The following is a 13,421-nucleotide window of genomic DNA, read 5'->3' on the forward strand; positions in this document are numbered from 1 at the left end:
ACCAGAGGTCCAAATTCAAATTCCCTGTAATTTAAGGGACTGCTCTGAACTTGTGCTGCAGAATCTGTTGGTGCTCTACAAATAAATGATTTAGCCACCAATCATTTAACTACATTTAGCCACCAATCAGCAAGCACTACCCAGGTTCTGAACTTTTCAAATAAAGATATCAAGAGAACAAATAAAGATTGATAATAGGAGCAAATTAGAACGTTGCTTAAAATTGCACGCTCTATCTAAATCATTAAAGAAAAAAATTGGGTTTCATATCCCTTTAAATCTGGCCTTAAGTGCCTAGGTGGCTTACAGCACTTTCCGGAATGTGTGGCCATGCACTAAGTGCCTGGTATGGAAAAGGAACAATGGTTTTACACCATATATAAACATACAAATGCTGCAATAGAAGGACTGATATAGCAATTCCTCCTTAACCTATTTTACTCTATTTATATTTATGTGTGTAATTGTTTGTTGCTTAGATCATTGGTGGTTGTGAGAATAATTTATAATTCAATTTAACTGAAAATGGTTTTGTTCAGCCTTGTCCTGTTTTTGGAATAAAAAGATAAAATACTGTGAAGATCTCATCTTCTCCTTTACTGTTAAGGTGGTTATGCACTGGATCTTCTCAGTTTATAAATTGTAATTCATTAAAGAGATTTGTTGAACAGACACAAATTCTCATTGTCGGTATTTGCAGCCTCACCTACTACTGTTTTCTACACAAGCATTGATAACCCACCTTAAAACAAAATAAGCTTACAAAGATTGTGTGCCAGACAGGGTCAGGGTCTGAAGCTGAAAGCTGGTGCAAGGGAAAGAGATTTACATACTTTCAATTAAAGGGACATGAAACAGTAAATATATTTTATGCACCTCGCTGTAATTATGGATGCCGCCATTTTGGAACCTACGTTACACTGCATGTATCTGAAGGAGAGCTGCTGCACATGTGCAAACACCTCAGCACTGGAATGCAGTGAAAGCTAGATTTCAACATGGCGGCACCAGTGACTAAAGGGAAGTGGGGAATAACCTCAATCCTAAGCTTATACATTGTGCTTAATGTCCATTTGAACTGTGAAACTACTGCTTTCTTCCTTGTGTTGACCTAACCATTACAGGAATAAATGTTTTACCACAAACAATTCTGCTAAGAAAGGGATTCAGTGAAAAATGCAGCATTTATAAGCATGATATGATCTGTTGTTCACAAGATTTCTAGACTATTGTGTTTTCTTTATAACTGTTGTTTGATGTACCTTTAAGGTGCACATAGTTTCCCTAAAATGTATAAACCAAACATCTACAAAGGCAAATACCTGTTTCAGTATGAGGTCAAACATGAGTATAAAGCAGTTTAGATTCATTTCCTCATCATCGCAATCAAAGTCAATAGTTCTTCCTGTCGTATGTCCATAGTTTTTAAAGGGGCTTCGGAATGGACTCCGCATGGGGCTTCTAAAAGGACTGTGGAACGGGCTGGGGAAAGGGCTGAGCATACTGTGTTGCACTCTCCTGCCTGGGTCAGAGGCAATGCTACCCTGCAGGTAAAAAGAAGAAACCATGTAAAAAGGTGAGGCATACTCAACATACAATGAAACTATATACAAATATAACTGGCAAAAAACATATATAACAGCTATTAAGTTGTATTTATTCTAGTGCAAAAACATTCCTAAATTGCACAAACACAGATGGTATTTTCACTATGTAAAACCTGGTCATTTCTTAACAGTCAATAAAACAAACTGTTTAGGGGTGCAGGTTAATAAATGTCAGTCTGTAAGTGTTATACAAGCTCTGAATGTTGGCAAAATATATGAAAATATATACAGAGAACTGCCATTATCCAGGCAACTAATAATGATGTGGCTGGCTCCTCAATATTTTGCCTGCCTTCTAAATTTAATTTAAATGTGTCTGCTTATATAGTAACCAAAAAGAAAAAAATAACTGCATCGCAACAGTCTTCTAATGCCTGCCTAGTAGATACATACAACACTAAACACTGTAAAAAAACAATACAAATAAGAAACAACAGCACCACCTAGTGTCTAAATTTAGATAAGCATTTCCTAATGACCTACAAAAAAAATAATTAATTAATCATTGGTTTCTTATTTGTTTTAAAAAATATACAGGCACATGCATTCTGCTTTCTGCAAAGGATTTTCTCAAAAAGCTTCCAGTTATTACAACAAAATTGTATTGCAAAAATGTTCGAATTTGCTATTACATGATATTTTTCCATTACTGGCCATTGCTAACTGGTTTACACTCCGGCTGCCAGGTTTGCCATTTCTGAGCAGTATACAGACAATCAGCCAATCAGGAGTGGCAGTCACACACACAACTTTGCTGATCACCCACTGTTTCCTGCTTAGCAGTTGCAAGGTTTGCAGCTATTGCAAATAATAAAAAAGTTGTTTTTTATTTATAATCAAAGGCATAGAAGGGCCAAAATAAAATGTGCTTAGAAGCATTTTTGCTGTATACGTCCATTAGCAAAAATACTTCTAGTAAAAACTATTATTGTTTTTCTGTGGCATATGCACATATCCTGTGAGGGCCTGTGCATCAGTATTCAAACACCACACCTTCTCAGAGTCAGCAGTGGCTTGTATGACACAAATGATGTCTCCACAGAAGCAATACGCACCACTGCCAGATCTCTGAGCTTGAATATTGGTGCACAAACCCTCACAGGATATGTGAGTATGCCGTATTAATACAGTAACTTGTAACTTTTCCTAGAAGCATTTATGCTAATGGAAGCATATTGCAAAAATAATTCTATTTCAAATTGTCATGTATTTATGCACATTCCAGTCTCGCCATTTCTATCCCTTTAAACAATTTATATTACAATTATATAAAATGTCTTTTTAAACTTTGCAGTGAACTCCTTTTTGCAGGGCTGCAGAAAAATGTCTCCTTTTATATTTAACTTAACACTGACCCCATTTAAACACTCCTTCAGCCAATTTTAAAACAGTGACAAAGGTATTGGTGGGCACACAATATGCATACAAACCAGTCAACAAATAGCCATAATATATTGCCAAATATGTTTTGTTTGGGCTGCATGACATTTGGGGAAGAAACATCTGATGAAGTGAAATTGATATTTGCAGGATTGTGCACCACGACTCTCTCTTATTGAACTAAACCAGTGTACATCTTTTTATAACTGATTCACTGAGTTTTGCTGAATGGGCGTAAGAAACACTGAAACAATAATGGATCTTTCGATATCAGAAAAACGGGATCAAACTTTTTTTAACAAAACAGTCAAACACCGCCCAGCAAGATAACCGCCAAGAGATTTTGGGCTCCATTTATTAAGCAGCGGATGTTGCTTCAGAGGCCCATCCTTAAGGCTCGCCTGAAACAGAAGTTGAGAAGCAGCGTTCATAAGATCGCTGCTCCTTAACCTGTTCGCCACGCCACCTTTTAGGTGGCGGATTTAAATAATCCTGATCCGATTAAAACTCGGGATGATTGACAGCTTCTTCTAGCGGCCGATTGGCCACCAGTGAGCAGAGGGCGGCATTGCACAAGAATTTTACTAAAATAAGATCATAAGATCGCTGCTCCTTAACCTGTCCACCACCTTTTAGGTGGCGGATTGAAATAATCCTGATCTGATAAGATCGGGATGATTGACAGCCCCTACTAGCGGCCGATTGGCCACCAGTGAGCAGGGGGCAGCATTGCACAAGAATTTTACTAAAAATGCTTGTGCAATGTTAAATGCGGACAGCATATGCTGTCCGCATTTAGCGATGTTGAGCAGACATGATTCGCTACACATATGATAAATCTACCCCTTGATCTTCATGTTCCCACATCGGAACCTTGAATGACCGATAATGGTTTTTTATCAACAAACTTCAGAACCGACATACCAAGCAAAAAAAACGTGCAAATCTAAAATGGTGGCTATTTTTACCCTAACTCACATTCCTATTGCCTCCACCAAAACATTGTCAACATGACTTATCAGTGAGAGCTTCCTTTTAAAGTGGTTTGATGGGGTTAATTGAAATAAAGTTAAAATAACATAGGTATTTATATCTGTAGTGATTGTCACTACCTTGTAGATATGTTTTATTCATGTGTTTATGATCCATCTGTGGGTTTTAAGTATTTATCAGGTGCCTTTGGCAGTTGAACTTCCATGTTCTGGTCAACGTTTAGTCTATAACTTGAGTTTAGATGGATTATGATTGGCAATGTCTGAATCTCGGTGTTAGCCATGCATTATACGGTTTAACCCTCTGATGTCTGCTAGTGTCCGATACACACTTTTTCAAATACGTAAATGGTGTTAGCGCTTGGATTGTAATCCCACCAATTACATAAAAGGCGTATTGGGAAGAGATTGGGATAGAAACAGAAATCAGTATCATGGCCAGTCGCTATTGTTAATGCGAATTTTCTACTGTTTTTGAGACACAGAATTCAAAACAGACTGGATCTTCCAAGAGTCCAGCAATAATTAAATCTACAATAAATGGAAATCAATAATTGAAATACAGAAAAAAGTTATTCAATCTTTAATTTTTTTCCCATTTCACCAACATCGAAGGACACCAGACTGATTAAATCCATTTTTGGTTGTGGACAAATGTAGCAGGTTTGTGCTATAAACAGTTGAATAGTCAAATTGAGGACTGTGTTACCCTGTGGCCAGGAATGTTCCCTCCAAGTTCACAGACGCGCGTTTTCCTTTGGTTGGACAGCTCCTTGACTGAATTCACTCCATCAGAAAACATGCTAATTAGCAGCTGTAATGGGACTACAATGTCTAGTTCTGACAGCACCTGCAGCAAGATGGTAAAAAGTTAAGGGACAGCAACAAATATTACAGCATATATTAATGCAGTTACCTATATTGTTTACGAGTACAAAAGTTAACAGATTAATTACATAGAACCTTTTTGGAAAGATTAGAAAATATAAAATCCTACTCAAGATAAAAGTTAATTATATAAATTATAAAATCTGCAACTCTTCTATGATTCTTAAATTTTGGGGGACTGCTATCACACTGTTATGTGAGTGCCTTTATTACAATAAGATTTACTGCCAGAGACCTATGGAATATATATAAACCATGAGCTAAATCTGATGCAAAAGCTATAATGAAGCTATGAGAAAAAATCTAGTGACAGCAGATTCTTCATAGCATTTCAGTGACCTAATGAAACCCAGACCATTATTATTTAGCAACAAAAATGTCTATATTACTTAGGTACAAATTTTATAACACAGTAACACTAACTGCAAACTCCCTAACCTTAATCTTGTGTTTTCAAGATCACCAGCACTTTCTGTAAATCTGCTTTTGCTTTGTTTGATGATGCCACAATTGACTGCTTGGCATGAATTTGAAAAGTTTCTCTCTCTTACTACTCTGGGCTCATGTATTGAGTCAATCTGTGCTCTGGGTGTGATTATCATTTCTTATGACTTCCATTTATTATTCCCTGCTATATCTTGAACTGCTTTTGGATAACAGCTATTTTTTAATGCCTGTTAATGCTCCAGTTTAAACTCTCATTGCATGAATTCCTGTGTGTATCACCAAACTTGTTCTACTTGTTTGTGTTTATTGGAAACAACAACAGTTTAGATTCCTGTGTATGACCCTGCTTGCTTTACCAGACTATGGGGCCCATTTATCAATGTCTGGCAGACATGATCCGCTGTAGAGTATCATGTCTGCCAGGCATCGCTGAATGCCAACAGCATACGCTGTCGGCATTTAACATTCCACAAGCAGTTCTGGTGATTCGCAGCCAATTGGCCACTAGCAGGGGATGTCATATTGGCCCCTATGACTTTTTTTGCTAGAATACCTGGTAATAATTCAGTTTTACTTGCTGAACTATGCTCATAGCAACAGTTTGCACTAGCCTTAAATTATCTTCTGTCACAGCTTCCTTTTTTGCTATTTCTTGACTGAGATTACATAACCAGATTGCTACAGGCTTACAACAACTCTTGTTCCAGCTTCTTTATTTACCATTTACTAGTCTGAGCTTATATATCTAATTGATGCTTAACTTACTTCATTATAGTTTGGCCTGCTGATCCCCCTACTGCAATAAACCTAACTGTGAACCTGTGCCCATGCAATTAACCCTAAACAAAAGCCCAGAAATACCCCCTTCTAATATTGAATGAAGCCCCCTAAGAAACTCCCCATTGCAAGATTTCACCACTGTAAACAATATCCTTCACACAATACACAAATACCTCCTATTATATCTAACCCCATCAGTATCTCCTCTACAAGATCCCATAACACATTACAAATACACCCAGGCAACTAATTCCATCCTAAAACACAACCTCCCACAATTTTGTTTTAAAATACCTAAAACAATTTATAAAAAAAATCTGCAAAAAATACCTGAGCTTGCATAAAATGTTTTTTTTTTTCATGCCTTTGTTTTCATATTTATTCTATTTATTCAATTTTTAATGCTGAAGTACGATACAATGTTACTTGTTAGTCAACTTCACAAGAAGTCTAGTCACATACATCTTAATACTACAACACTTATTTTGGGTATAGTACCCATAAGAGCAAATATGTTGCATGTTATTTTTGATGGGAGTTTGTCTTTTCACAAAAAGTTCTAAGCTTTATCTGAAAGATACAAATTTACTTGAAACAGAGGAAAGCACTCAGACAAGCAGTTGATAAAAGTTCATTGTATTCAAATCAGCTGCTTCATTAATACCCTTTCAAATGGGCTGTGCTCTCTCTCTTCCCACCCCACTGTTTTTTTACAGCAGTTAAATCATACTCTACGTCTGTGCCCAAGCCAGGGGGATCACATGCCCTCACCTGCGCCCCTTTTCCCCATTGACACCTATAATGTACTGTACTGTGTCCTTTGATGACATACTGAGATTTTTTTTATATACAGCTCCCTTTGTGAATGGAATACAGATATTTACTGTTTATCAGTACAACCAATCTGGTACTATAATATTTTACTGATATTCACAACATAATAATGTTGATATTTTAAAGTTAAATTACAAAAGTAAATTACACAATCAATAAGCTATTTTTACTTATTTTTTATACATAACATTAGAAAGGCAGAGGTGGGACCAAGTCATTGGTTTGCAAGTCACAAGTAAGTCTTAAGTCAAGTCCCAAGTCAACACAGGCCAAGTCAAGTCCCAAGTCAAGATAGGCAAGTGCAAGTCAAGTCTTGAGTCAACAAAGGCAAGTCTAGGTCAAGTCCTCAGCTTTAAGCTTCAAGTGTTCAACAAGTCATTAGTACTCTTTGCATAATATAGCGTTGGAGTATTAATTACTGTATATAATGTATACTACAGGGAGTGCAGAATTATTAGGCAAGTTGTATTTTTGAGGATTAATTTTATTATTGAACAACAACCATGTTCTCAATGAACCCAAAAAACTCATTAATATCAAAGCTGAATAGTTTTGGAAGTAGTTTTTAGTTTGTTTTTAGTTATAGCTATTTTAGGGGGATATCTGTGTGTGCAGGTGACTATTACTGTGCATAATTATTAGGCAACTTAACAAAAAACAAATATATACCCATTTAAATTATTTATTTTTACCAGTGAAACCAATATAACATCTCAACATTCACAAATATAAATTTCTGACATTCAAAAACAAACCAAAAACAAATCAGTGACCAATATAGCCACCTTTCTTTGCAAGGACACTCAAAAGCCTGCCATCCATGGATTCCGTCAGTGTTTTGATCTGTTCACCATCAACATTGCGTGCAGCAGCAACCACAGCCTCCCAGACACTGTTCAGAGAGGTGTACTGTTTTCCCTCCTTGTAAATCTCACATTTGATGATGGACCACAGGTTCTCAATGGGGTTCAGATCAGGTGAACAAGGAGGCCATGTCATTAGATTTTCTTCTTTTATATCCTTTCTTGCCAGCCATGCTGTGGAGTACTTGGACGCGTGTGATGGAGCATTGTCCTGCATGAAAATCATGTTTTTCTTGAAGGATGCAGACTTCTTCCTGTACCACTGCTTGAAGAAGGTGTCTTCCAGAAACTGGCAGTAGGACTGGGAGTTGAGCTTGACTCCATCCTCAACCCGAAAAGGTCCCACAAGCTCATCTTTGATGATACCAGCCCAAACCAGTACTCCACCTCCACCTTGCTGGCGTCTGAGTCGGACTGGAGCTCTCTGCCCTTTACCAATCCAGCCACGGGCCCATCCATCTGGCCCATCAAGACTCACTCTCATTTCATCAGTCTATAAAACCTTAGAAAAATCAGTCTTGAGATATTTCTTGGCCCAGTCTTGACGTTTCAGCTTGTGTGTCTTGTTCAGTGGTGGTCGTCTTTCAGCCTTTCTTACCTTGGCCATGTCTCTGAGTATTGCACACCTTGTGCTTTTGGGCACTCCAGTGATGTTGCAGCTCTGAAATATGGCCAAACTGGTGGCAAGTGGCATCTTGGCAGCTGCACGCTTGACTTTTCTCAGTTCATGGGCAGTTATTTTGCGTCTTGGTTTTTCCACACGCTTCTTGCGACCCTGTTGACTATTTTGAATGAAACGCTTGATTGTTCGATGATCACGCTTCAGAAGCTTTGCAATTTTAAGAGTGCTGCATCCCTCTGCAAGATATCTCACTATTTCTGACTTTTCTGAGCCTGTCAAGTCCTTCTTTTGACCCATTTTGCCAAAGGAAAGGAAGTTGCCTAATAATTATGCACACCTGATATAGGGTGTTGATGTCATTAGACCACACCCCTTCTCATTACAGAGATGCACATCACCTAATATGCTTAATTGGTAGTAGGCTTTCGAGCCTATACAGCTTGGAGTAAGACAACATGCATAAAGAGGATGATGTGGTCAAAATACTCATTTGCCTAATAATTCTGCACTCCCTGTAATTCATATTAGGAAGGTGTTTAAAGTATGTTTATCTTTTCCCAGTTCAATTTAATGTGAGATTTAAAATTTGAAATTGTCACATAAAGACAAACAGTGAAAAAACAGTATTTATTGGTAAATGAGAGTAAAAAAATATTAAAGAAATAACACAACTGACAATTATTTTATTGGTATTTTTTTTTTTTTTAAATGTAGCAAGTGGAAAAATGCATCGTATTTGTTTCTGCAAACTGCCTTACTCATAGATGCTTATATATACAATAATCAAGCACAATATTTAAAACGAAAAATTGGACATAATTGGTTGAACAGATTACATGATATTGAGGTGTGTAGTTAGTAATACGGGTTGTATGGTGGATTAGTACACATACACCTAGATTACGAGTTTTGCGTTATGATTGAAAAAGCAGCGTTATGGCCCATAACGCTTCATTTTCCATAACGCTGCTATTACGAGTCTTGTCGGTATAGGTGTACCGCGCACCTTTTAGCCTGTCAAGCAACGTCAGTACCGCACTTTAAAAAAAGTAATTTTTCAATGGGATTCCCATAGCGCCTGTATTACGAGGACGCCAAAAAGTGAGCGGTACACTCTATAACCACAAGATCCGTAACACCATCTAAAGTCAAAGCTGTAACATAAAACTCATAACTAAAGTGTTACAAAGTACACTAACACCCATAAACTACCTATTAACCCCATAAACCGAGACACTCCCGCATCGCAAATACTATAATAAATGTATTAACCTCTAATCTGCCGCATCGGATAACGCCACCACTATTAAAATGTATTACCCCTATTCCGCCGCTCCCCGTCATCGTCGCCACTATAATAAAGTTATTAACCCCTTAACCCCTAACCGCCGCCCTCCCGCATCACAAACACTATTTAAATATTATTAACCCCTAATCTGCCATCCGCCCACACAGCCGCTATAATAAATTTATTAATCCCTAAGCCGCAAGCCCCCCACAACGAGATATACTAAAATAAACATTTAACCCCTAAACCGAAAGCCCCCCACAACGAAATATACTATTATAAACCTTTTAACCCCTAAACCGCAAGCCCCCCACAACGAAATATAATAAAATAAACTATTAACCCCTAAACCTAACGATCCCCTTACTTTTTATTAAAATTACAATTTCCCTATCTTATATTAAATTAAAATTTACCTGTCAAATTAAATAAATTAATTTTAAACTAACAATTAAACTATTATAATTATTAAACTAAAATTAAACTAACTACCAATTAAATTAAACTAAACTACACATTAAAAAAATCCTAACACTAAAATTACAACAAAAATAACTAAATTACAAAAAAAAACACTAAATTACAAAAAATAAGAAACAAATTATCAAAAATAAAAAAGAATTACACCTAATCTAATAGCCCTATCAAAATAAAAAAAAACTAGCCTACAATAAACTATCAATGGCCCTTAAAAGGGCCTTTTGTGGGGCATTGCCCCAAAGATATCAGCTCTTTTACCTGTAAAAAAAATACAAACACCCCCCCAACAGTAAAACCTACCACCCACACAACTAACCCCCCCAAATAAAATAACTATTTAAAAAAACCTAAGCTAACCATTGCCCTGAAAAGGGCATTTGTATGGGCATTGTCCTTAAAAGGGCATTTAGCTCTTTTACATGCCCAGACCCTAAACTAAAAACCCACCCAAAAAACCCTTAAAGAAACCTAACACTAACCCCCGACGATCCACTTACAGTTCTTGAAGTCCCGCTTGAAGGATCCAACCAGCCGGCGAAGTCATCATCCATGCGGCAAGAAGTCTTCATTTTAAGAGAGTGATAAACTGATATATTCCAGAGGACTATATAACACTCAAAAATGACCATAGAATAATCTTCCATATCTATCATTACCATTTGTCCACATATATAGTTTACATTTATCTTGCACAAGAGGTATAAAGAATTATATATTATAAATTGTTTATTTGTTCCTTAATTCAGTGGTGATCCTTGTTCACACTATTCATATATATGGGTTATATGTTCAACCTGAGTTACACCCTCTGTAAGATGAGATTACTCCAGGCTGATATGTTTTAATATTGTATGCAGCAGTCCCAATAATTATAAGGTTATAGCAGGGTGTATATTTTCTGTCTGAGTTATTAAGAGTCTAACCACATAATGACGATACACTAGCTCCCTCCCTCTAAGCCATCACTCAACTACAAGTAGGTTTATACATAACCATATATTCTAATGTCTGCTCATGACAGAATTAGCGTAAGAATGTTTTAACCTAGTGGCATACTCCTTTAAAAATTTGTTCCAGTTCCTTAGGTACAAAATATAAATCATGCTAGGGGGCTGAATACACCTTCCCTTCTTAAATCCACTCTGTAGCATTCTACCCCTATATCAGTAATATATAACGTAGGAGGGTTTTAAGGAATTGGAATTATATATATATTATATAACATAACCTGCTATTTTCTATAGTGCTTATAACCTTACGTGGGCGGTTAGCCATCTAGAGTTGGTAGGTCATTCTAATTTATTTTCCTTAATGACCACCATCACATACCAGCTGGCAACTACATACCGACTGGACCATACATAGTATAGAATTTGGACTCTCCCCATCTCTTTCTTTTTCTCATAATAGACACCATAATTAATGATATATAGGGACACCATACCCTTGATTGTTAATGTCTGAATTGACACTTTAGAGTTTGATTGCTACAGGTATAGTCAGATAGTTAAATAGTCTCCTCCTTTATCCCACAAAGTCGCTACTGTTCATTATGTGAATCTCCTGTAATACTACCTAAGTTGGTTCTCTAACTACTAAACTTGATCACTCTAGCTTCTGGACCCAAGAGTGGTCCTTTGATTTATCTTTTTTGATATTGATCAGGAACACCTGGTTTTATATATATATATATATATATATATATATATATATATATATATATATATATATATATATATATATATATATATATATATATAGAATATTAATAAAAATAAAAAAGAGGTTCTCATCTGAGACTCAAGAGTAGTCTTGTACTGTCCTTGATAACCCTCTATAGCTTATGTTTTTGATAGTACTAAGAGGTCCAAAAGTGGCCTCATACGCCATATGGAGGGCTTACAATACAACAGGCTAGTTATGTGTATTTTGACTTTAATCATTGTCAGTTAAATATGTTTTGTTTATGTTATTTAATGTCTGTTAATGGCGTGTCTAGAAACAATTTTCCATGTATAGATCTTACTGACACATTTGATTTGTAAGCCTTGACTTTAACCTCAATAAAAAATACTTTATAAAAAAAAAAAAAAAAAAAGAAAGAGGTTCAACAGCCTGAAGATGAAGTGCTCTATCTGAATCATGAAAGAAAAAAATTGGGTTTAATATCCCGTTAAAGCATGATAATATTTGCCCTTCACTTTTTGTGCAAACACTGCCTTAACTTCAGGGCTAATAAGCATGAGGTGCTCTACCAACTGCAGTCAAAAATCTGGATCCAAGACAGCTGCTTTTAGGTAGATTCCAAGGAATCTTTTGGTCAGGGATGACTGCATAGACCAGGCTAGTTAAGAAACAGACCTGAGACTTCAGCTTCTCCAAGTGGTGATTCAGAGCAAGAACAGATGGTCACCATTTTCTCCCCATGGTTCAAATCTGTTGCCTCTGCAAATGGCTTTAGGATGTCCACAAACTCCATCAATTAATGTCACTCCCTTGATGTGAACAACAGTTCCTTATGTCCAGACGTTTCCAGAACAAAACAGATCTTTTGATGATCACATTCAACTACTGCCCGTACCTGTCTCAGTGTTAACAGCAGCTGGTATCTTTCTTTCTCCAAATTCAGACTGAAAAATGTATTTGAATGTTGCTCTTTTGTGAAGCAACTAGCTGATTTTGGAAAATTTTAAGTTAAGCCCCACAACATCACATTTGTTTCTTTCAAGCCGTCCCCCACTACGAGTTGTAGAGTGTGGGCAAAACACTGAAGCATTGTTTACTTGCCATAGCAGCATCCAGGGATTGCTGCTCCTTTTGGCTTAGGTCATTCCAGAGCTTTGGATCATCAAGTTGGTCCTCATCATGTATGTCTTCTTCTTGTTCAGTGGGGAAACAAACAGTGAAGGCTTTCTTCATGTTGGCCGCATTATAACTAATAATGTAGTATAATTTATCTTAATTGCTGAAATCATCACAAATGGTTTCAAATTGCTCACTTATTAATTATCTTAGGGTGTAATTAAAACAAAAATTAGTTAGGTATTTTAAAAATTATTTTGTTTGTCATTCTCCAGGGACCATCCTAGGTCACAACTCTGACGTTCAGGGCCGGTGCTAGACTATTTTGTACCCTAGGCAAGACCAGTTATTTGCGCCCACCCCACGCCAAAAAAAACACAAAACAATTAAAGCAACAAAACATGACACACACACACACAGAATAGGCACCAACACATG

The 13,421-nt window shown here is 36.8% G+C and overlaps 1 protein-coding gene across 1 annotated transcript in view; it reads right to left on the reverse strand.

Moving 5' to 3' along the window:
- UNC79 (unc-79 homolog, NALCN channel complex subunit) overlaps positions 1 to 13,421 on the reverse strand; it is a 538,284-nt gene that overhangs the window by 301,264 nt on the left and 223,599 nt on the right. Inside the window, exons 17-18 of the mRNA XM_053710079.1 lie at positions 4,689 to 4,829; positions 1,323 to 1,544 (exon numbers count right to left, since the gene is read on the reverse strand). Coding sequence (XP_053566054.1) covers positions 1,323 to 1,544; positions 4,689 to 4,829 — 363 coding nt within the window. The remainder of the gene's footprint in view (positions 1 to 1,322; positions 1,545 to 4,688; positions 4,830 to 13,421) is intronic.

Source organism: Bombina bombina, chromosome 1 (assembly GCF_027579735.1).
Source record: "Bombina bombina isolate aBomBom1 chromosome 1, aBomBom1.pri, whole genome shotgun sequence".
Classification (NCBI taxonomy): domain Eukaryota; kingdom Metazoa; phylum Chordata; class Amphibia; order Anura; family Bombinatoridae; genus Bombina; species Bombina bombina.